This window comes from Oncorhynchus kisutch, linkage group LG13 (assembly GCF_002021735.2).
Source record: "Oncorhynchus kisutch isolate 150728-3 linkage group LG13, Okis_V2, whole genome shotgun sequence".
Taxonomy (NCBI): domain Eukaryota; kingdom Metazoa; phylum Chordata; class Actinopteri; order Salmoniformes; family Salmonidae; genus Oncorhynchus; species Oncorhynchus kisutch.
In genome coordinates this window covers 34705403-34731102 of record NC_034186.2, presented here as the reverse complement: position 1 = coordinate 34731102, position 25700 = coordinate 34705403, and the positions used below count along the sequence as shown (strand labels likewise).

Genomic DNA, 25700 nt, shown 5'->3' with positions numbered 1-25700 from the left:
TGCTAGGAGACTTGAAATTGAGCTCAGGTGAATCCTGTTTCCATTGATTGTCCTTGATGTTTCTACAACTTGATTGGAGTCCACCTGTGGTAAATTCAATTGCTTGGACATGACTTGGAAAGACACACACCTGTCTATATAAACGTCCCACGGTTGACAATGCATGTCAGAGCAAAAACTAAACCATGAGGTCAAAGGAATTGTCTGTAGAGCGCCGAGACAGGATTGTGTGGAAGTACAAATCTGGTGAAGGGTACAAAAACATTTTGCAGCATTGAAGGTCCCCAAGAACACAATGGCCTCCATCATTCTTAAATGGAAGTTTGGAACCACCAAGACTCTTCCTAGAGCTGACTGCCGAGCCAAACTGAGCAAACAGGGGAGAAAGGCCTTGGTCAGGGAGGTGACCAAGAACCCAAATGGTCACTGACAGAGCTCCTCTGTGGAGATGGGAGAACCTTTCAGGACAACCATCTCTGCAGCACTCCACCAATCAAGCCTTTATGGTAGAGTGGCCAGATGGAAGCCACTCCTCAGTAAAAAGCATGACAGTCCACTTGGAGTTTGCCAAAAGGCACCTAAAGACTCTCAGACCATGAAAAACAAGATTCTCTGGTCCGATGAAACCAAGATTGAACTATTTGGCCTGAATGCCAAGCGTCACGTCTGGAGGAAACCTGGCACCATCACTACGGTGAAGCATGGTGGTGGCAGCATCATGCTGTGGGGAGGTTTTTCAGTGGCAGGGACTGGGAGACAAGTCAGGATCAAGGGAAAGATGAACAGAGCAGAATACAGAGAGATCCTTGATGAAAACTGGCCAGCCAGAGCCCAGACTTGAACCCGTTCGAACATCTCTGGAGACCTGAAAATAGCTGTGCAGTGACGCTCCCCATCCAACCTGAGAGAGCTTGACATGATCTGCAGAGAAGAATGGGATAAACTCCCCAAATACAGGTGTGACAAGCTTGTAGCGTCATACCCAAGAAGACTCTAGGCTGTAATCGCTGCCTTAACAAAGCATTGAGTAAAGGGTCTGAATTCTTATTTAAAGTGATATCATTTATTTTTAAATTTGCAAACATTTCATTTATAGGCAGCATCTCCGGGATGATGCCTATAAGGCCAGCATCCCGGAGTCGCCTCTTCACTGTTGACGTTGAGACTGGTGTTTTGCGGGTGCTATTTAATGTGTATATCAATGATGTTGCTCTTGCTGCGGGCGATTCCCTGATCCACCTCTACGCAGACGACACCATTCTATATACCTTCGGCCCGTCTTTGGACACTGTGCTATCTAACCTCCAAACAAGCTTCAATGCCATACAACACTCCTTCCGTGGCCTCCAACTGCTCTTAAACGCTAGTAAAACCAAATGCATACTTTTCAACCGGTCGCTGCCTGCACCCGCATGCCCGACTAGCATCACCACCCTGGATGGTTCCGACCTAGAATATGTGGACGTCTATAAGTACCTAGGTGTCTGGCTAGACTGCAAACTCTCCTTCCAGACTCATATCAAACATCTCCAATCGAAAATCAAATCAAGAGTCGGCTTTCTATTCCGCAACAAAGCCTCCTTCACTCACGCCGCCAAGCTTACCCTAGTAAAACTGACTATCCTACCGATCCTCGACTTCGGCGATGTCATCTACAAAATGGCTTCCAACACTCTACTCAGCAAACTGGATGCAGTCTATCACAGTGCCATCCGTTTCGTCACTAAAGCACCTTATACCACCCACCACTGCGACTTGTATGCTCTAGTCGGCTGGCCCTCGCTACATATTCGTCGCCAGACCCACTGGCTCCAGGTCATCTACAAGTCCATGCTAGGTAAAGCTCCGCCTTATCTCAGCTCACTGGTCACGATGGCAACACCCATCCGTAGCACGCGCTCCAGCAGGTGTATCTCACTGATCATCCCTAAAGCCAACACCTCATTTGGCCGCCTTTCATTCCAGTACTCTGCTGCCTGTGACTGGAACGAATTGCAAAAATCGCTGAAGTTGGAGACTTTTATCTCCCTCACCAACTTCAAACATCAGCTATCTGAGCGCCTAACCGATCGCTGCAGCTGTACATAGTCTATTGGTAAATAGCCCACCCTTTCTCACCTACCTCATCCCCATACTGTTTTTATTTATTTACTTTTCTGCTCTTTTGCACACCAATATCTATACCTGTACATGACCATCTGATCATTCATCACTCCAGTGTTAATCTGCAAAATTGTAATTATTTGCCTACCTCCTCATGCCTTTTGCACACATTGTATATAGACTCCCCCTTTGGTTTCTACTGTGTTATTGACTTGTTAATTGTTTACTCCATGTGTAACTCTTTGTTGTCTGCTCACACTGCTATGCTTTATCTTGGCCAGGTCGCAGTTGCAAATGAGAACTTGTTCTCAACTAGCCTACCTGGTTAAATAAAGGTGAAATAAAAAAAATTAAAATAATGAAGCTGCCAGTTGAGGACTTGTGAGGCGTCTGGTTCTCAAACTTCTCAGGATGGAACAATTTTAAAATACTAGGAACATTTTCTCATCAGGTGTGGGTAGGTGAGTGGGGGACAATGCCGGATGTAGTGTGTCACTGAGGAATAGGGATGACCTGAAAAGAATGTGACACGGTCATAATAAGCTTGGTTTATTTGATCATTTACAACAAGGTACACATAAAGTTAGGTACTTGATTAGGAATCATTGAGGATAAATTTTAAAAAGTATTATTTCCATTGTAGTCTACTTTCATGATAGCATTTAGCAAGTTTAGGATATGTGGAAAGATTTAAAAAAAAACAGAAGCTAAAATGGAAGTCAATTAGGTTAGTCATAAAAACAACAAATGAACGTTTAATTAACAAGGAACACCTGTTAATTGAAACGCAATCCAGGTGACTACCTCGAAGCTGGTTTAGAGAATGCCAAGATTGTGCAAAGCTGTCAGAGGCAAAGGGTAGCTATAGATTTGTTTAACACTTTTTTGGTTACTACATGATTCCATGTGTTATTTCATGGTTTTGATGTCTTCACTATTATTCTACAATGTAGAAAATAGTCAAAATAAAGAAAAACCCTTGAATGAGTAAGTGATCTAAAACGTTGGATCGGTAGTGTATACATGCTATACACAAAGTAATTCTATTTGGTCATCATCCATGGGCTAGGAGGGATTGCTCACAGAAGCACTATCCATTAACCAGGATTTCACCTTCCTTTAAAAGCTACTCAGAGTGGGAATAGTTTTAACAGACAGAGGCAGACTATTCCACTCAGAGGCTCCTGAATATAAAAAGGTACCTTACCCGGTCAGGCTTCTGAAACCACACACACACACACACACACACACACATTAGATATCCTAGCTCTACTGTTGTGTGAATCTCTAACATGGGGAAAGTAGGACAGACAAATACCTAGGAGCTTGATCCTATGTACCAGACTAAGCTTGGTCTGTGTGATTCTTGACTCAACGGGCAGCCAGTTGAGCTCCTGAAATTGGCTACTACCCAATATGAGTATGTGAGCTCAATCAACTTGTTCTGGGATACTTGAAGCTTGCTTTTTAGTAGATTAGTTGAGCATTCGAACCAGGAGGTGCTAGCATTGTCAAAAAGCCATTGGATGAGAACATTTGCTAGCACTTTCTTTGAATATTTTTTCAACAGCTTAGACTTTCTAGCCTTCCTACGTGTTTGTGGCAGAGACCTTACCTAGTAACTTAATAGCCATACATACTCCCCCCTCCCCTCCCAGGTCATCTAGTGTACATCCTAATTAATTAACTGCTGTATGGCTGTGAGTACCTCTCCTGCTAGCTGTACCCTGATGTATGAGGACTTGCTTAGTTTCATTTTGGACCCGAACAGAATTGCTTCTGTTTTGCTGAGGTGCAGAGATAGCTTGTTGTCTTTGTTGTTAGTGAGCTCTGCACTCAGTATACTTTCCAGTGTGGTTTGGTCATCTGCATAAAGAAACAGGTGACATGACATGAGCAAGCATCCTTCAAATCATGTATGTACAGCAGGAATAGCAGAGGCCCTAGCACACTCCCCTGTGGCATGCTACAGCTTATGGGTTTAGCCTCAGGGGCAAACCATTTACCTCAACCACTTGTTCCCTCCCCGACAAGTAGGACTTACCCCATTCAAGAGTAGTACTGCCCAACCCAAGAGCAGTACTGCCCAACCCAAGAGCCTCTAGCTTGGCAAGTAGGATGCTATGATTAACTGTATCAAAAGCCTTTTGAAGATCAAGCAGCACCATTCCACATTTTGAAAGTTGTATAAACACATAAGCTTATAAAATTAAAAACATTTACTTACTTTAATTTGGAAGCATTTGTGGAAAACCTTACATGGGAGATGCTAGATAAATGTAAAAAAGTTTCTGCTCCTCATCGCAAAGCATTATGATATCAAAGTTGCACATGCTGATTCGAAAGCAGTAGTCAAAAGAGTTAGTCTATACTGCTTTGGTGGAGGGGGAAATCCTTCAGGAGAGGGAGGATGATAAGGGTTCTACGGGTGGTAGAGTGCATCCCATAGACATGCAACTGGGAGAGGTAGTACTAAAGGCAAAATGGGAACAGAAATTAGAGCTTGAACACAAGGAAAGGGACTGAGAACATGCAGCCAGACTAGAACAAGAAGACTGTGCGCATGCCATTCCATTCCATTGAAAGAGAGAGATGGAGCTGGAAGCGCGACAAAGGGAGATGGATCTGGAAGTACTCCGAATAAAGTCAGGCCATCCTGCACCCTCAGAGTTTGATCATGGTAAGAACAGCCTGCTTGTACCGCCTTTCAACAAAAAGGAGGTGGATATATATATATATATATATTTGACTCTGACTTGCTAAATCCCTAAAAATGGCTGCGAGACACAGTCAAAAGTATGAAAACCCTTCAAATTAATGGATTCGGCTATTTCAACCACACCCGTTGCTGACAGGTGTATAAAAAGGTGTATAAAAATTGAGCACACCGACATGCAATAACCCCTTTCCAACAACATGCTACACAAGCTCACAGAATGGGACCTCCGAGTGCTGAAGCGAGTAGCGAGTAAAAATCATCTGTCCTCGGTTGTTTGTCGGGAGCTTCATGAAATGGGTTTCCATGGCCGAGAAGCTGCACACAAGCCTAAGAGCATCATGCGCAATGCCAAGCGTCGGCTGGCGTAAAGCTCACCTCCATTGGACTCTGGAGCAGTGAAAATGGATCTCTGGAGTGATGAATTACGCTTCACCATCTAGTAATTCGACAGACGAATCTGGATTTGGCGGATGCCAGGAGAACACTACCTGCCCGAATGCATAGCGCCAGCTGTAAAGTTTGGTGGAGGAGGAATAATGGTCTGGGGCTGTTTTTCATGGGTCAGGCTAGGCCACTTAGTTCCGGTGAAGTGAAATCTTAACGCTACAGCATACAATTACATTATAAAAAAATTCTGTGCTTCCAACTTTTGTAGCAACAGTTTTGGGAAGGCCCTTTCCTGTTTCAGCATGACAATGCCCCCGTGCACAAAGCGAGGTCCATACAGAAATGGTTTGTCGAGATCAGTGAAGTGAACAACTTGGCCTGCACAGAGCCCAGAGCTCAACCCCATCGAACACCTTTGGGATGAATTGGAACGCCGACTGCGAGCCAGGCTTAAACTTAAGGCCATGTAGTATATTTGGTCACTGCTCCTCCAAAGTGTTTTTGTGGGAAAAGCTCAAAGTGTACACCGCTTTCTCTCTCGACCAGAGTTCAAATTAGGACACAAAGCTGCTATCCTTCGGGCTTACGAATTGGTCCCAGAGGCTTATAGAATTATAAATATGGCATCAAAATGTTGAAAATCTTATTTCCCCCTTGCTGATCAGTGTTGGCAACCAGCCCTGATAGTGAAGTAATGAAACATGCAGGTTTGGTGGACGACAGTGAGCTCCCCTGTGGTGGTCGGCAAACCCTCAACCTTCAGGCCCGTAGCCCTGCATGGCATCGACTGTGCTACAGTAGCGAATTAGATATCCCTGTTTATAAACACAGGGTCGCTACAGTTATTTGTGGTCATAAACATTTTTAGTTAACTCTGAGGGGGGAGGGTGTTGCATTTATTTTACAGTACAAGGGGAGGGTCATGTGAAAAAAAAATAAAGTTGGGGGAGTGCATTTCTTTTTTTAATGACCCCCCCAGTAAATTTCAATCTGTCCCTAAGTCCTCAAAAAGTGTTTTTGTGAGTCATGTGACTCCCTCTCTCTTTCGGAGTGTGCTCTGAAGATATAAAATGGACCAGTTGGCCCATGTTCTGTCCAATCAGACAAGGATGAGGTCTTCTTCCTCAATGCCCAACAGGTGAGGTAGCCTGGGCAGACATAGAACACCATCAGATAATCAAAACAAACTGTTTGATGTGCTATTTGTTAACGGTGATGTACACATTATTTTGAGGTTGTTGCTCACACTACTGCAAGAGGAGCCATTTTGTAAGTGAATGAGCACCACCTGCCAACAGTTATGATGGAACTGTGGTGGAAAGTTCAGTTGTCTGTCTGTGTGATGTTTACTGTTGAATCTAATGCGGTTTCAGTTGGTCAGCAGATTGAAACCATGTGCAAACCGACACTATAGCTGACAACAGCCCCACGTATTTACTCTAGATTCTAGTGAAAGGTAATGTTGCCCCCTAGAGGTAAAAATACATAAGAGCCCTTTACAGGCCAATATAAATCTCTTCACACAAGGCTATTACTTGAATAACCATGTTAGGGTTGTGGCGATAAACTCTCCTTCAGGGTGACTGCAGGTTACAGATCTCATCAACAACTTTCCTTGTCACCTGACCCCCTGATATCACAGCAGGGCCAAAAGGGCAACAACCTGAGTGCTGAGGTTAATCTAAAGTTAAGTGGCTTCTTTCGACACTCAAAATGAGAATAGCACACACACAACATTCTTACCTCAGAGTTATCCTTCCCCAAGTGTCTATAAGAGAACACATAACAGAATAAATAAGGAAGCTATAGTAGTACAGTATGCATTTTTTGTTAAGGATTTAGTTGAGGAACACATCAGGAAATCATTTATGTCGCCACCACCCCAGCTCTTAGGATGACAGCAGGGTACAAATCTCATCAACTGACCTCTGTCCTCAAAAAATGGCTAAAACCATTTGGATCAAGACTGTGATGTTAATCTAAAGTTGAATGTAGAGAATGAATACACTTAACACTCAGGATAAGAAGAGGAAGTAGAGGAATAACCGTCTTACCTCAGAGTTATCCCCAAGTCATAGATTCCCAGGGTCTAGAAAGGAACACAAATAGAGAAAGGAACAAATAAAGATGCTACAACAGTACTACTCAGTATGTGCTCCTTTAAGTCAAGGAAAGCATCAGGAAATCCTTTAGGTCTCCACCACCCCAACTGGGCGTCAGGGTGACTGCAGAGTACAGCTCTCATCATCAACTTTCCTTGTTACTTTAACAGAGACTTATTTTCACTTCTCTTAATTTACATTCAACACCATGGATAAGAACAAGTGAGTCGAGGGAGAACAGTCTTACCTCAGGTAATACATCCCCACAGTATCTATAGAGAGAACACAAAACAAATGTATTTAATGAATAATTGCAAGCTAAGAATCGTATTCAATGAAAATATATTACCCCATAAACAGTCTATTATAATATATTATAATATATCCATTCACTCCTGCTATAAGAAACAGCTCAAACCTCTAAGAAAGATCTTTATTTTGGTTTTAAATAGATTTACAAACCAAAAAATAAAATTAAAAACAAACAAGAAAAAATAAAACAAGTGATGGTCAAAATATCCAGATTGTATCCAGTCTTTGAAGCAGAGGTGATAGGTTGGGGGGGGGGGGGGGGGGACAGTTGTCCACACACAGTGAGAGGCTGTGGTGAGATTCACTTCGATGTGAAAAAGTTTGTGGTTTTGTTTTCCTTACTAACGTCGGGGGTCCCTCTGTGATGCGACGATCAAAAAGAAAGTCTGTATGAATGGGAAGGAAGGTAGCACATTGGGAGGAAACACACAGTAGATGATGAAAATGGCAACTTCACAAAATGAAATCCCACTTCCTTAGAACAAAATGGGGGTTTGTTCACGAAACGCAACAGCCATATGTAGAATGTAAAAACAGTTAAGAATTCCTGATTAGATAGATGTATACATGCTTTATACTCAAGATGTTAACACAAAGAGTACATTTCTTCCCCGGTAAATCACCTATTGTCCTCTATTGGAAAAATACAGTAGAATACCTAAATGTTTCTGAATTGAAAAACTATAAAATGGTGGTAAAAGTACTACTAAGTCTAATGAATAACCCCCATGATATGGTGTTTAAAACAAAAGCTCAAGAATCAGATCACTAAGTACATGTAAGGGGAAAAAAACAGTTGCTCTCACCTTACTCATTTTGAAGTAGAAGACATCAAAAGAAGCCCACTCAACTTAGTTATAACGGAGTATATGGGAATCAAGTGTCTTCCTACAGCCTTATACCGAGCCGGACACTGGCATGCTAGTGGGATGGCTGTATGACCTAAAACTCAACATCCCTAGCATTCTTACGATGGGAAATGCCCTTCTCTCAAACGTCCCATGAAATAGTCAAGGCGTAACGATGAATGAGCATTTACACAATACTGAAGCAACACAAACGTGGGGTTGTGTTAAATACTGTTAAATAGTTTGTATTTAATGTGTCAAATCCTGTGTGATGGAGCCACTTCCGTTGCGAGCACTTCTACAGACATATGTTTGGTAAAGTGACTGAGGAGTTTAAGCAAATCAGCTAATTCAAAATCACTTATGTGCAAGACATCACTGTTACAGACTTGCCATAGGGACTGATGTTGAGTTAATGCAAACATTTTCTCGTAGCAAAGCATTCCTGCACTACATTTGAATAAAATAATGACCCACCACCCAAACATGCATATACACACATTGAGACAATTATTCCTCAACTCCCATCTTTAAGTGATCAGTGGCCCTGAACAAGGCAGTTAACCCACTGTTCCTAGGCCGTCATTGTAAATAAGAATGTGTTCCAAACGGACTTGCCTAGTTAAATAAAACAGTGGATAAGTGTCTGCTAAATGACTAAAATGTATGAGGTCTCCAAAAAGAGTACACCAGCATCAGAACATCAACTGTCTGCAGTACGCCCTTATCATTACAAACCACCAATTCATACAGTAAAACTAGACCCTGGAGCTAGGTAGACAGTGGCAGACAGTTGTGAGCAACCCCAGACCCAATAGTGAAATGTCAGGGGTCCCCTTAACCTCAGAAAGCTTCATGTGATAGGCAGGCTGGCCGGCATCACAAGGCTGTCAACCAGGTGAGAGGTCACCAAGTTCAGATGAACACTACTATCTCAGGCCTCTCTCTCGACACTGCCTCGGTGTCTGGATACACACTCTACAGGAGACCGAGCCCTTACCCAAAACTTTAAAAAGCAAGCGGTCATTGAGAGCAAACCATGGGAATCATTTGTAGAGCTAGCATTAGCTCTAACACTCCACAGACAGGAAAATAAAAACACCAGAAACAAAATGGACAAACTAAATCTATAGCTTTCTTTCAAAATGCATCTGGGTTTAGCGTGCAGGTGTGGCTGCACTGCTGTGGGGGGGTGGGGGGGGTTGGAGTATGAGTTCAGTTTAAGGGGGTGGTGACAGGGGAGAGGAAGGGGTAGTGAGGCGATGGTGGGTCGTCAGGACTCCTCGGTTCCCGAGTCATCTTCGTCGTAGCAGCAGTCCTCGTCATCATCCTCATCTTCGTCCTCCAGGTCCTCGTCGTCATAGTAATCGTCGTAGAAGAGGTTGGAGCCCTCATCGGGGGGCGGGGCGCGGGTGCGGACGCAATACTCTGCCAGGGTTGTGGGCACCTTCACACCGTCGCGCTCAGCGTCTGCTTTGGTGGCGTGGACCTGCTTCCTGTTAGAGACAAGGAAGGGACATGACGAGGGCTGGATAACAGGGACATTCATCAACTGTGGAGGTGGTAAAGGGTGTACCTGATGGTTTGCGTATATACTCTGTTCTCACACTCAATCTGTCTGCGCATGTGTGTGCCTACATAATGATCGTGTCGCTCTCTCTGTGCCTGGCCTTGCTCTTTGTGTGCCATATGATACATCTGTGTGTGCGCGTGTGCCCACCTGATGATCTCTGCGTACTCTCTATCCTTGCCCTTACTGTCTCTCCACTTGCGGTACATGACGGAGGCGTCCACGTTGGCTGGGGAGAAGGTGTTGGGCTCGTTGAGCAGAGAGATCACACTCAGCAGGATCGTCCTAAGAGGGAGAGTGAAGGAAAGAGGGAGGGAGAGACCGTGAAGGAACAGAAAGAGCGAGAGAGATGGAAATGAGTCAACACCAGAGTTAGAGGCAAAGCAGCCAATCAGCTAAGTCAATTTGCTCCTGTGTGGCTAATTGAAATCAGACTGTTCTGACAGCAGCTAATCTGATACACTGATGGATGGACACAACAGACACTATTGTTTGTTGTAGGGGTGTGAATATTGAAACAACATTTAGAACAAAATCCTTAACTGAAAAAAACGTTTTCACACAGTGCAGTTATCACATAACTACTAACAGGTTCTGATCATCATCATAAAGTGCCATTGAAATGTAACAAAACACCTAATGCAACAACGCTGTAGCGTTAGGAGGAGATAAGTATCTTAAATTATTTGCCACAGATATAAAGTGCTCCGCACATCAACGTCGTTGGATGAACGGCAGAGCGAGACAGGGAATCGACAGCAGCGAAGTATTGTATGACAATACTGAGAAGTTAAATGAGAAGGAGGTGAGCTACAGTGGCAGTACATGTGCAATGCTTAACCATCTGAACCATCTGAAAGGGAGGCACCGTGACCCAACCCGTTGCTGGCAGCCTTGCGATAAAGGACGGAGTGACAATATCACACCGCTGATTACAGTTGATATGCAGCCATTGTCAATGGTAGAGGACGTTGGCGTCACTGTCGTGACTGCACATCTAGAACAAGACGCCATGTCAAATAACGGTGAGGGCCTAGATGGATAAATTATTGTTCTGCAAGTACAAATCGCGAGCTCTCAAACACCATGCGTGGCATTAACAACTGATTGTTGGACATCTATGAACACGCGGTCATACATCACTGCAACAAGCCATAACATTGATGAGAAGTGGGACATGAAGTCCCATGTACTGACAACGGAGGTCAAGGAGGAAAGGGACAGCAGAGAACCTAAAACAGCATTGTTGAGTGGGAGACAACAGTGAAGTGAGCGCCGTCTGGTAAATAACCAGGACTGCAGTAGATTGAACTGCATTGTACCCTAGCAGTCATACGCAGGACAATATTTGAATTTGTCATTGATCTTATTTTATAAATAGGTTTTTTAAATGGCCGTTTAAACATTATGAACAATTGTATGTTTGTCAAATCCTTAAGTTTGTTGTCGTGCTCAGGGGAAGCCTACACCTGGCTAATAAACAAAAGTAGACTAGTCCACTGATGGTGTCCGGTGGCGTAGCCTAGGCAAATGTCACCTCAGAACCGAACATGGCGGAGACGAAGGTAGCAACAGCTGAATGAATGATTCAAATGAAGAGGGAGGCAGCGAGTCAAAACTTGTGATATGACTGTACACAGCATTCTCGCTCCACTCCAACTTTTTCACACCCGTGGTCGCTCGGTCTCTGGGCAAAGACACGTGAGGCTACTGTAGTTGCCGCACTGCCGAGGAGACCCAATGTACAAATTATATATCCGGCTGTGTGTGTGACAGTGTGTCTGTGTGTAGTAGTAAACTCAGGGGGGGAAAAAAACGTCCTCTGGTGTGGCCACCAGCTGCATCAAGTACTGCAGTGCATCTCCTCCTCATGGACTGGACCTTGATTTGCCAGTTCTTGCTGTGAGATGTTACCCCACCAAGGCACCTGCAAGTTCCCAGACATTTCTGGGGGGGGGAATGGCCCAACCTATCCTCCAATCCAACAGGTTCCAAACGTGCTCAACGTGATTGAGATCCGGGCTCTTCGCTGGCCATGGCAGAACACTGACATTCCTTTCTTGCAGGAAATCAGCCATACTGCTCATTCTGTGCGTGACGGCATTGTCATGCCAAGATGAGCCTACATGAAGGGTAACACGAGGGAGGAGGATGTCTTCCCTGCAAAGTACAGCATTGAGATTTCCTGCAATGACAACAAGCTCTACTCGATGATGCTGTGACACAGCGTCCCAGACCATGATGGACCCTCCACAAACTGATCCTGCTCCAGAGTATAGGCCTCGTGTAACACTCATTTCTTCGACTATAACCGCAAATCCGACCATCACCCCTGGTGAGACAAAACCGCGACACGTCAGTAAAGAGCACGTTTTACCTGCCTTACAACAGGCCTCCACCCCTCAGTCCAGCCTCTCTCAGCCTATTGCGGACAGTCTGAGCACTGATGGAGCGATAGTGCGTTCCTGGTGTAACTCAGGCAGATGTTGTTGCCATCCTGTGATGTTCGGCTGTACCGATCCTGTGCAGGTGTTGTTACACGTGGTCTGCCATTGTGAGGATGATCAGCTGTCAGTCCTGTCTCCATGCAGCGCTGTCTTAGGCATCTCGGGACGGATATTGCAATTTATTGCCCTGGCCACATCTGCAGTCCTAATGCCTACTTGCAGCATCCCTAAGGCAAATTCACGCAGATGAGCAGGGACCCTGGGCATCTTTCTTTTGGTGTTTTCCAGAATCAGTAGAAAGGCCTCTTTAGTGTCCTAAGTTTTCAAAACTGTGACCTTAATTGCCTACCGTCTGTAAGCTGTTAGTGTAGTAACGACCGTTCCACAGGTGCATGTTCATGAATTGTTTATGGTTCATTGAACAAGCATGTTTAAACCCTAAACAACGAAGATCTGTGAAGTTACTTGGATTTTTCAGAATTATTTTTGGAGTACAGGGTCCTGAAAAAGGGCAGTTTCTTTTTTTGCTGAGTTTGTGTGTGACAGTGTGTCTGTGTGTAGTAGTAGTATTATTATTATGTGTGAGTGAGTAATAAAAAAACATGGAAACAAGTAAACGGAATGAAATCAAAGGTGTAAAAAATAAGTGTTTGATAAATTCCACATTGTTACTAACAGTCAAACACATTTCAAAGATGAGGTAAAGCAGTGAAGTGAGAGAATGATCAGTGAGGGAGAGAGAGCTGCTCTGTACCTGACGTTCTGCGTGGGGTTCCATCTCTCAGAAGCCAGTTCTCCACTCTGGGGGTCGTCCACAGGGGGGTGCAGGATGGAGATGCACACGTCCCCATTCTACAGAAACACTTGCACACTTCAGTTACCAGCAATACATAAACCATCTATAAAACACACTACCAAGGCCATAGCCAAATGATATGACAGCAAAGAATTAAAACGTTCTAATAGAAGATAACAAATCAAAGCAATCAAAAGAAAAAGGGACATTGGACTATTATGAAGGGGACCCCCCCCCCCCAAAAAAAAGAAGTAAAAAAAAGGTGATTGGTGATTGTGTAACAATGACAGTGTTGTGCTGTCTCTTACCTCATAGATGTTGGGGTGCCACATCTTGGTGAGGAAGCGGAAGGCCGGAGGAGAGTAGGGATAGTCAATGGGGAACTTGATCCGAGCCTGAGAAAAGAGGGGGAAGTGCACACCAATTAGTGATGCAAGAGGTAGAGGCCAGTTGAATAAGGTGTAAGAAAATACCTCTGGTCAAATGCCTTGTCATGGCTACTTTATTTAGGCCCGTCTTAGCTTGGTACCAGATCAGTATGTGCTTTAGCCAACTCCCCTATGTTGTCATGCCATAGACACTGGAGTGGCAGCTAGGGCTACCCTTCTACTTACAGTACCTGTAAAAGGGTTGGACACACCTACTCATTCAAGGGTTTGTCTTTCTATATTGTAGAATAATAGCGAAGACATCAAAACTATGAAATAACACAAATGGAATCATGTAGTAACCAAAAAAGCATTTATATCAAAATATATTTTATATTCTTCAAAGTAGCCACCCTTTGTCTTGATGACAGCTTTGTACACTCTTCGCATTCAACCAGCTTCACCTGGAATGCATTTCCAACAGTCTTGAAGGAGTTCCCAGATATTTTGAGCACTTGTTGGCTGCTTTTCCTTCACTCTGCGGTCCAACTCATCCCAAATCATCTCAATTTGGTTGAGGTCAGGGGGATTGTGGTCATCTGATGCAACACTCCATCACTCTTTCTTGGTCAAATAGCCCTTACACAGCCTGGAGGTGTGTTGGGTCATTGTCATGTTGAAAAACAAAATGACAGTCCCACTAAGCCCAAACCAGATGTGATGGCATATCGCATATTGTGCCTTGAATTCTAAATGAAATCACTGAAAGGGTCACCAGCAAAGCACCCCCACACCTCCTCCATGAACCAAACATAAGGAGATCATCCTCTACGTGTCACAAAGACAACAATTGGAACCAAAAATCTCAAATTTGGGACTAGTCAGATCAAAATGACAGATTTTCACCGGTCTAATGTCCATTGCTCGTGTTTCTTGGCCCAAGCAAATCTATTCTTTATATTGGTGTCCTTTTGTAGTGGTTTCTTTGCAGCAATTCGACCATGGAGGCCTGATTCTCCTCTGAACAGCTGATGTTGAGATGTGTCTGTTACTTGAACTCTGTGAAGCATTTACTTGGGCTGCAATTTCTGAGGCTGGTAACTCTAACGAACGTATCCTCTGCAGCAGAGGTAACTCTGGTTACTCTTTCCTGTGGCGGTCCTCATGAGATTTTAGCAATTGAAGAAACGTTCAAAGTTCTTGAAATTTTCCAGATTGATGGACCTTCAAGTAATGATGGACTGACATTTCTCTTTGCTTATTTGAGCGGCCATAATATGGACTTGTTCTTTTACCAAATAGGGCAATCTTCTGTATACCACCCCGAACTTGTCACAACACAACTGACTCAAACGCATTAAGGAAAGAAACTCCAAAAATGTACTTGTGCCTTCCTACATCTGTTAATTGAAATGCATTCCAGGTGACTACCTCATGAAGCTGGTTGAGAGAATGCAAAGCTGTCATCAAGCCAAAGGGTGGCTACTTGAAGAATCTCAAATATATTTTGATTTGTTTAACACTTTTTTGGTTACTACATGATTCCATATGTGCTATTTCATAGTTTTGACATCACTACTATTCCACAATGTAGAAAATGGCACAAATAAAGAAAAACCCTGGAATGAGTAGGTGTCCAAACTTTTGACTGGTACTGTATGTTATTGAGAATGGATCTCTCACAATGATAACCAGCTTAATAAAAACGGGCGAATAGGCCTAGTTAGAGTTCCATTTTTTAATATATTTTTTTACAGCGGACCGACTGACGGATATGGAATCCCCTGGTTAATTGACTCCAGAGCTTGGTGCTTTAACAGCAAACAGACAGGCTGAAAAGCTGAGGATATTGTATCCTCTTTTCTAAATGTAATCCAAAACTGATGTGTGGTAATACTGTGTCCACGCTGTATTAAGTAGTAAGGATCATCTAGCCAACACAAAATTAAATACAGATGGTGGTTTTGAAGTGAACCAGACTGCTGTGTAAATTCAATCATAGATGGTGAACAGCACAAGCCTAACTAATGAGTGTGTAACTGGATACACCAGGCCTTCTGTGGTATTGTTCTGTATAGTGTGTACAGGCTGAGTGAAAAGCCCATGGTGATTGTGTTGTGTGTTTGGTAGACATTGTTGGGGTTGTCCCCCAGCTCTCATCACCACAGACAAGCCACCACTCACCATCCCCCAGTAGACCCCCTACTCAGCTGACACACACACACCATTGAATCCCAGTGGCGAGTAGAGCATGGGAGGGGTACCATTCCTCGAGGCTCACGGTTCACCAGTGTGTGTGTGTGTGTGGGGGGGAGGGGGGGGGGGGGTCATTCTTTACCTCTCACACAAACTAATGACAAAGGCAGGCACATACACCACACAGTCTGCTGATCCTCCCCCTCTGCCACCCCCTGCCCACACTCGCTGATTCGGCACAGTCAGCTGGTGCTCCCCATGCTGAGCCAAATGCCACGAGGGGGAGCGGCTGGGGGCTGGGTGTGTGTGTGTGTTGGGGAGGGTGGGAACATGTACTGGGGGAGGGGGGGGGCGTTGCGCACAAACTCCACACAAGCCTATGGCTTCCGTAACATTACACTTTTACTTAGGCCTAATGCTGATTGCATTGTACGAGTCAGTAGTGACTAGTAAATTGAACAGGAAGACATTGCCATATCTACCAGGTCCATACAACAACAAGTCCAGAGTGGAAACCCTGGCAGGCCGAATAGAATCCTGTTTGCTTTTAAAGTCTGGCGCCATGCCTCCGAACTGGCTCGGGTCCAGAATGACTGGGGTTCACGCCAACACTCCACATACAGACAGTGAGAGAGACCGGCAACAACAGCCTTGCAACTTACATACCAGCCTAGCTCCAGCAGTTCAGTGAGCTCTGTAAGGTGAGCTCTGTAAGGTGAGCTCTGTAAGGTGAGCTCTGTAAGGTGAGCTCTGTAAGGTGAGCTCTGTAAGGTGAGCTCTGTAAGGTGAGCTCTGTAAGGTGAGCTCTGAGTGAAATATTCAAGCAATCGGCTTATTAAAAGGGGGTACTGCATTTCATCACGTGCCTTATAGGAGGGCCTATAACACTTTCTCTGCCCACAGAGAGCCACAACATAAATCTCAATAATAATTTAAATAAAAAAGAAAAACTAATTCCACAGAGCTTCTAAACATAGAGGCACAACATCGCAAGACTTCCAGGAACACTTGCGAAACAGACCAAGCAGGCCAGGCCAGGGTTTGAGAAGTGAAAAAGCATTCTGTAGTTGTTCATTTTCTTAAAATCTAAAAGCCACAACTTAGATTCGAGCCAATGTCTAAAGTAGTTTAACATGTTATTACACCAACCTCGTGAAAGTGACAAATTGACAACTTTGAATTAGTCCAAAACAACTTTAAGAGTGCCTTTGATTCGACGGCCTGCACATGCTCAGCACGGCACGAGACAACCATTAGACCCGATGACATGTTTCTGCACATGAGCTTAGCTAGCCAACGTCGCCATGACGTCACCTAGACGTGTGATTGGGGATTTCTATTGGAGAAGCAGTTTTACCCGATCTTCATACTGTACAGTCCGTCTTTGATCATACTCTGCCCAAAATAGCCTACTTGATCGTATGAATGGAACAAAGAGACACACCCAACCAACATAACTCAGGGCTTTATTTATTTGCATAGAAAATGGCTGATCCAGGCTTGGTTAGAAAGAGAGAAAGATAAGGGAAACAGGAAAAGGAGGGAGGAAGGGTGTGTCCTCCACAGAGAGCACTGACTTGGCACTGTCGCCCTGCATGCCACTCACACAGCCCATGGCAGGCAGGCTGCACTCACAGGCAGGGAGGGAGGGAACTTTCCATGGCAGCAGAGAGAGCTGAATCCCCTGAATTGCCTGCAAAACTGACACCAAGCCTAGCGAGAGAGCAACACGCACACAAAGAGAGAAATAGAGAGAGGGAGGGCAGTGGAGTGACTGGGCTTAAAAAGTTGGCCTTGCTCATTCCCTCTGCTTGCACCATGCCTACCTCATCAAGAACATCCCAAGGAGGAGTCAAACAGAGGCTCAGAATAGGGACTTTTGCTCCATTTCTCTCCCTAATTCTGAACGCTACACACACTCCCTCTCTTCCTCTATAAATATCCCCTCCATGCCTACGAGGCATGACTGTCTCTCATATCACATAGCCATGCCACACAGTGACACACCCTAGCCCGTAGCCCCAGAACGGAGCTCCTCAGTGCACACCCAGCCTCTCCTGGCTGCTCAGCTCCATGTCTCTTTGAAGTGAGGCTCTCCCGGGAGCCCTGTGGAAACAAGCAGCAACTGCTTTTAAGTATCACCCAGTAACAGGTAGAGAACTGGGAAGACGTGTTGCTGCTTAAGTCAGGCAGGCAGAAGGAGGAGCGGCTGGCACAGGGAAAGCAAGAATATTTAGAGCAAAACTGCTTGGCTCAGCATCTACCTAGTAACCTACCAAGCCCATGTTTGTTTGAACATGCTCTCCCCTGCTCTCTTGCCACATTCTCCTTCTCATAGGATTTGAACAGTTAAAGTGATGCTCCACAGCTTTGGTATAATTTCAGCCAGTAGTTTTGAAAGTAGTGCTCACGAGGCAAAATGGTTCCTGAAAATTGTGCACAATTGTGTAATACATCATCCATTTCGTATGACACATTCAATTTTTATGATATGTTTTGAATTCCATTTGTAAATGCTTAGGATCCTGGACTGCATCTTGAAGAGTTTCCGTGGTTAAAACGTGAAACGGTTTAAAACAGTTAACCTTGACACTGGAGCAAGGCAGTGGATTAAATTAGCCCCCGCAGGTGGAGATGCAAATGGCAATGAAGAATAAAACAGATACATTTTCTACTCTTTTAAAAGCTCGGTCTTGGACGGTGACCTAAACACTTGGATGGCAAAGCCAGTCAGGAAGAACAAGCACACCTTGTTGAGGGAGGTTGGAATCAGGGCAAAGTAAACCAGGTTAGCTAAAGCAACCTAAACCCTAACAGAACTAATCATTATGTTCCTCCCAATGCACCACCTTCCCCTGTCTGCAGACCCCCCTTCTACCAGTCCCCAGGTGCTCTCTTTCTCTCTCCTATTCTCCCTCGGACTCGCTCTCCTGGCTGCTCAGTGTGAATGAAAAGGAACGTGTCCTTGAGAACAGCAGTGCACTGCGCACACACATACATTCTAGTCTACAACACGTGTATGATACGAGGTGCTGTAGATTATCCTGCCCAGATCCAACAGGGTCCTGCCTCATTAACAAAACCTTTTCAGTGCGGTGGAGGAGGAGGAGTAGAGGAGGAAAAGTATATGGGCACAGGCAGAGTACACTACACCAGAACCACTGTCAAGACTAAACGGCAGTCCATTTCAAACACAATTTGCCTAATCAGAATCTGCCAACAAACTTGACAGGATGAGGGCATGCCAAAACACAGACCTTTAGTATCAGAAGACAAGAATGCAGCTTTGCTGCACAAATATTCTACTGTTAGGCTCACTGAGAAATTAGTGAACTAAATTATAATTATTAACCTTTTCTGATACAAAGCATTACTGGTAGGTCTAATTCCCATGGAAGTAGGCAAAATTAGTGATTTATCCATGTAGGAGAGACATTGGATTTGCAAGTGCCTTTCATTCAACCTGATTCAGTCTAGCAATATCTGGAAATATACTAAACTAGTCCAATGTTGGCCTATTTCTGAAAAAAGAAAAGCTGAAACAGACTGCCTATCAAAATGGGGCCCAGGTCTCTTATCCCAGGCTAGGAACATTTAAGCACATGATCATGATGAGGCTGACCATTGGAAGGTGTACTGTCTAACTCTACCTCTACATGGGCCCCCATTCACTTCATGGCATGCTCGCTTTTCACAAGGCCCCCAGGGGACCAGCGTGTGAGCAGGGCCAGGAGTGGCACAGCCTCGCTCTCCCTTTATCTCTCTCACTCCTACTCCCAGCTCTTATTTCTGTGTGACAGAGCCAGGCAGCCAGAGGAGGAAACATGACTCCAGCATTCATTTTGAAATACACCATTAAAACATTGGATGGAAATCTAAAAATAAAAATGGGTCTCTCGAAGGGTCTGGGTTTGCATTTCTCAACCACACCAAGTGTGGTTCCCGTCACACTCGTCAGTGCTGACATTCCACTAACCCTAGGCTCTGAACACTATCGTGGCATAGGCTTAAGCTTACTTCTAACATATTTTCTAGCTAGTGTAATTCGTGGCAGAAATCTCACACATCAACATGTAGATGACCTCATGGTTGAGGAAGTGTATGGATGATGCCACTCAAAAAGGAAGTAGCAGAGCTAGAGCAATTCCTCTTGTCATGACAGCCTTTGAACTCCAAGCAAAACATCATGCACTTCTCAAAGCAGAAAGGCTCTGTTGTTAAAAGGAAAAAAAGGGGGCAGTCTTTGGCCCACTCTGCTTGAGGGATGTGTTGTTGACTATGCGAGTGAAGGGTTGGCTGGCTGGCTGTGGTAGTGGAAGGTTGCCAGGGACAGCTAAACTAATGGGATTGCTGGCGTGTTAATGAAGGGTTGGGGAAGACAATGTAGTCCACAAGATGAAGATGGCGGTGACAGTGATTATGTAGAACATTCTGCATCTTGATGGGCAGTGCAGATCTCCCCTGAGCTTCCAGCCTTGGCAGTGGTCATTCTGCTCTACGTCCCTGCCAGGACAAATTCTCTGGCCAGGTGACTTGGCTCCTCTTGTCCCTGTCCCAGGGTCACACCAGGACCAGGCTGCAGTGCTGCTGCCACCCTGTCACTCTACAGGCCCTACCACGGCTGAGAACAACTAAACATTTTAGTTGTCACATGCGCCGAACACAACAGGTGTAGGTAGACCTTACCGTGAAATGCTTACTTACAATCCCTTAACTCTTTCTTAACTGCATTGTAGGTTAAAATATTTTTTAAAAGTTAACAATAACGAGGCTATATGCAGGGGGTACCGGTACCAAGTCAAAGTACAGGTTAGTCGAGGTAAAATATAGGTAGTGATTACGCATAGATAATAAATGGGGGGGGGGGGGGGGGGGGGGGGAAATCAATGCAAATAGCCCGGGTAGCCATTTGATTAACTGTTCAGTAGTCTTATGGCTTGGGGGTAGAAGCTGTTAAGGAGCCTTTCGGACCTAGATTTGGCGCTCCGATACCGCTTGCTGTACGGTAGTAGAGAAAACAGTTTATGACTAGGGTGGCTGGAGTATTTGACACCGCCTGGTATAGTGGTCCTGGATGGCAGAAAGCTTGGCACCAGTGATGTACTGGGACGTAAGCACTACCCTCTGTAGCGCCTTGCGGTCGGATACCGAACAGTTGCCATACCAGGTGGTGATGCAACTAGTCAGGATGCTCTTGATTGTGCAGCTGTAGAACTTTTTTAGGATCTGAGAGCCCATGCCATATCTTTTCAGTCTACTGAAGTGGAATAGGCATTGTAGTGTGCACTTCACAACTGTCTTGGTGTGTTTGGACCATGGTAGTTTGTTGGTGATGTGGACACCAAGGAACTTGAAGCTCTAGACCGGCTCAACTAAAGACCCGTTGATGAGAATGGGGGCGTGCTCGTTCCACCTTTTCCTGAGTCCATGATCATCTCCTTTGTCATGATCACGTTGAGGGAGAGGTTGTTGTCATGGCACCACACTGTCAGGCCTCTGACCTTCTCCCAATAGGCTGTCTCATTGTTGTCGGTGATCAGGCCTACCACCGTTGTCGTCTGCAAACTTAATGACGGTGTTGGTGTCGTGCTTGGCCACACAGTTGTATGTGAACAGGGAGTACAGGAGGGGACTAAGCATGCACCCCTGATGGGTCCCCCATGTTGAGGATTAGCGTGGCAGATATGTCGTGGCCTACCCCTACCACCTGGGGGCGGCCCATCAGGAAGTCCAGGATCCAGTTGCAGAGGGAGGTGTTTAGTACCAGGGTCCTTAGCCTCGTGATGAGCGCCTTAAAAAAGTGGCAGCTATACCCTTTAGCTCAGTGCAGATGTTGCCTGTAATCCATGGCTTCTGGTTGGGGTATGTACGTACGGTCACTGTGGAGCTGACGTCGTCGATGGAGTTATTGATGAAGCCGGTGACTGATGTGGTGTACACTTCAATGCCATCGGATGAATCCCAGAACATATTCCAGTCTGTGCTACTAAAACAGTCTTGTAGCTTAGCATCTGTGTCATCTGACCACTTCCATATTGAGTGAGTCACTGGTTCTTCCTACTTTAGTTTTTGCTTGTAAGCAGGAATTAGGAGGATAGATATGGTCAGATTTGCCAAATGGAGGGTGAGAGAGGTTTGTGCAGGTCTCTGTGTGGGGTAAAGGTGGTCTAGAGTTCTTTCCACAAGGTAGTTGTGTGATCCAGCAAAGAGTGTTTGGCCATGGCAAATATATAAATGAAGACAGAACTTGGCTGAATATCTACACATTGGCAATGAATGAGAGGAATTCCGACCCTAATAATGTCAAGTGCGTTGAGTCGCCCATTTGGAAAAGTGGTATAGGTTAATTCCACTTTTATTACTGTATTTTAGTTTCAGTTTGCCACTCTAGCATTAATATTTTGTTTGGTGACACGTGTACAGTCAGGAGTGGCACCCTGATGCCAACATGCTGCTCTGGGTTTGAATAGGCCGACGTCCAGTGGTGGAAAAAGTACCCAATCGTCATACGTAAAAGATACATAAATAGAAAATGACTCAAGTAAATGTGTAGGTCACCCAATAAAATCATACTTGGGTAAAAGCATTTGGTTTTAAATATACACATATATATACATATACATATACATATACATATACATATATCACACATCATTTTAAAATCCTTATATTCAGCAATAAGCAAACCATTTTCATTTACAGATCATTTACAAACAAAGCATGTGTTTAGTGAGTCCGCCACTTAAGTACTTTACACCACTACGTCACGGTTTGACTCAGACTCTTTTCAATAAATATGCACAAGCAGCATGTCACAGAGGGTTTGTCTAACCTGTGTGGACAGGGAGGGTCTTCGTCAGAACGTGGAAACGGTTTCCTCTAACGTCTCCAACAAACCAATCACAGGTCTGCTGTGTATTTCAGTCAAGCATTGCATTGCTGGCCCAACAATTCAATCTCGTACACAGCACCCACAATACACATGTTCCTATAAATCTCTGTTCCTACCCACAATACACATGTTCCTATCTAGCACAGCTCAAGCTTAGCCTACTGTGCTACCCAGAAAAGACTGGAAGCAGGTATCTGAATAAAAAGAGTTAGATTCGTGTTTCCAATGACATAAACCAATTAGTAGGCCGCCCGATTCCAACGTTGGTAGTTTCATTGATAAACAGAAAAGAAAACACTGCACTGATGCTCATGCTCCCATGGATGCCTGATGAAGACGTAAGGGTCGAAAAGTTGTTCTAAATAAATATCACCTGGGAGCTTGAGCAGCAGTGTGCAGCATTTTCTGTATTCAATGAGTCGGCCTATAACTCCAGCACCTGTGGAAAGTACCTGGATGTGCGGCTGTTCTTCAGCTTTAGTTTCATTGATACTCTTGCATCAACCTTGGATTTGATTAATAAATTAAGATAAAATGTGTGTTCTATTGGGTGATTACATCAAATATCAATGACAAACAATACATACTGACACTAGGCTATAATACTGGGTGCTTAGAGTCGATTTGGAACAAGTTGGACAATGCTATCTGCTGCTATTGCTTAGCTATGAAAACAAAGGAAGTGGGTTTAGTTCAACGTATTATAGGAACCAGTGGAGGCTGCTGAGGGGAGGACGGCTCATTAATGGCTGGAACGGAGTGGAAACCATGCGTTTGATACCATTATACTAATTTCACTCCAGCATTACCAAGAGCCCGTCCTGTCCAATTAAGGTGCCACCAACCTGTCATAGGAACCTACAATACATTAGAAATTAGGTCTACTTAATTGGTATTTATCATTATCAGCAGCTGTATATCAATAACGTGTTACATTTCAAGCCGCCACAGAAAGTAAATGTGGCTTTGGATGTGATACATTGTCATAGTGTAACAAACATGCGTTTGGCAATGATTGACATTTCAATTCCAAGAAGAAAGAAGTCCTATTACGTTATTGGGAGGTCTTTAGGGTTAAAACATGGACATACATTGACAAACAGGACCAATCTATGAACAATGGCAACATACAGACTTAACAAAACGAACAGCGCTGTTAATTCTGCCTGACTGGCCACAGTGATATCATTTGGCAATGTTTATTTCTTCAAATTATCTCCTAACATCATAACATGTTTTGTTGGTTGTCAGATGTAGATCAGCAGCACAGGAGGCTGCAGAGGGTAGGACGGCTCATAACTCTGGAATGGTATTAACTCATTGAAACCATATGTTTGACATCATTCCAATCCAGCCATCCTCCCACCAGCCACCTGTGGTCAACTGGTCAACTCAGCAAACTAGGCCAGGTTCGAGGTTGTCAGACAGTTTTCAATAGTTAGGTACTTCAAACAAAGGTGACAAAACATAGCACAATTGCTACCTCCGTAACATTTACAGAAGTAAATCCTGTTACAGTATCTACAGTAGACATTAACTTCTAGTTTGGGACAAGAGTGAACACTGACCAGGCACATAAATAATCAGTCTAGTGACCCAAGCACATTCGGAGCGACAAACACACTGCGACAATAAGTGATTTGATAGCTAGCTAGTTAGCGATCTTGTTAAATGTTCAGCAATTGAATACTCACCTTAAAATAACCTCCCTCGTAGTGAGTATTTGGGGGTCCAAATATAGCAACTTCCCAGTTGTACAAGTCCGATTCGTCCACTAAAGTTATCCTGAACCCTTCAACTGGCTCCTCTTGAAGACTTTTCATTTCTAGCATGAGTGCTTTTTGGGAACTGGCTACATGATGATGTCCATGCTGAGCCATATTCCGCGACGATCTGTTTAAAATACCTATCTAGAGCTTTTTATATAAAATGTAGCTAGCTAGCTACTTAAATCACCCTCCCAGAAACCGTTTGATTGTTCACTCGTTTCCCCACAAAGTCTCAACAATTCTCCGCTGTTATTACGTTCGCTTCTCTTCCACTGTGATCGAACAAACCCATAAATCTCGCTTACAACCAACCCAACGCTAGCTTGCTAGCATTTCTCGCGAATCTGTTGTTGATCTTCCCCTGGAGGGCAACGGAACGCTTCCTCATTGACTCAAAGCCAGATTTGAGCAACGGAAATGTTTATAGTCAAAGCAAACTAGAAATCACAAACAAATGAACGACTGTCCGAGAGAGTAGAGAAAGATCTCCCCTCCTACAGCAGCTGCTTCACCGTGTCGCAACTGAAGTCGCTTAAGCTGGTCCCACAAAGCTTGATGCCATGAGCAGTGAAATGCTAGCAATGGTTTCTGGGAATCGAAGTTAAACAGGACACATAGACTCCAAAAATAAAAACGCAACATAAAGTGTTTGTTTCATGAGCTGAACCAAAAGATCTCAGAAATGTCCCATATGCACAAAACGCGTATTTCTCTAAAACGTTATGCACAAATTTGCTTACATCCCTGTTAGAGAGCATTTCTCCTTTGCCAAGATAATCAATCCACCTGACAGGTGTGGCATATAAAAAAAAAACAGATTAATCAGCATGATCATTACACAGGTGCACATTGTACTGGGGACATTCTAAAATTTGCATTTTTTGTCACACAACACAATGCCACAAATGTCTCAAGTTTTGAGGGAGCGTGCAATTGGAATGCCGGATGCAGGAATGTCCACCAGAGAATTTAATGTTCATTTCTCTACCATAAGCCACCTCCACATCCAGCTTCTTCACCTGTGGGATCATCTGGGGAGAGGGAGTGGGGTGCTGAGGGAGTATTTCTGTCTGTAATAAAGGAGTTTTTTGTTGGGGGGAAAACTCATTATGATGGGCTGGGCCTGGCTCCCCAGTGGGTGGGCCTATGCACACCCATGGCTGCGCGCCCCTGCCCAGTCATGTGAAATCC

General features: G+C 44.4%; 1 protein-coding gene across 1 annotated transcript; it reads right to left on the bottom strand.

The window, feature by feature from the left end:
- Positions 1–7729: 7729 nt before the first annotated feature.
- Positions 7730–25306, bottom strand: LOC109902535 (ubiquitin-conjugating enzyme E2 R2-like). The gene is made up of 5 exons (XM_020498961.2): positions 24435–25306; positions 13593–13679; positions 13243–13340; positions 10192–10326; positions 7730–9967 (listed from the first exon to the last, which is right to left on the bottom strand). The coding sequence occupies exons 1-5, from the start codon at positions 24618–24620 to the stop codon at positions 9745–9747; spliced, it is 729 nt and encodes a 242-aa protein (XP_020354550.1). The 5' UTR covers positions 24621–25306; the 3' UTR covers positions 7730–9744.
- Between the last annotated feature and the right edge of the window lie 394 nt (positions 25307–25700).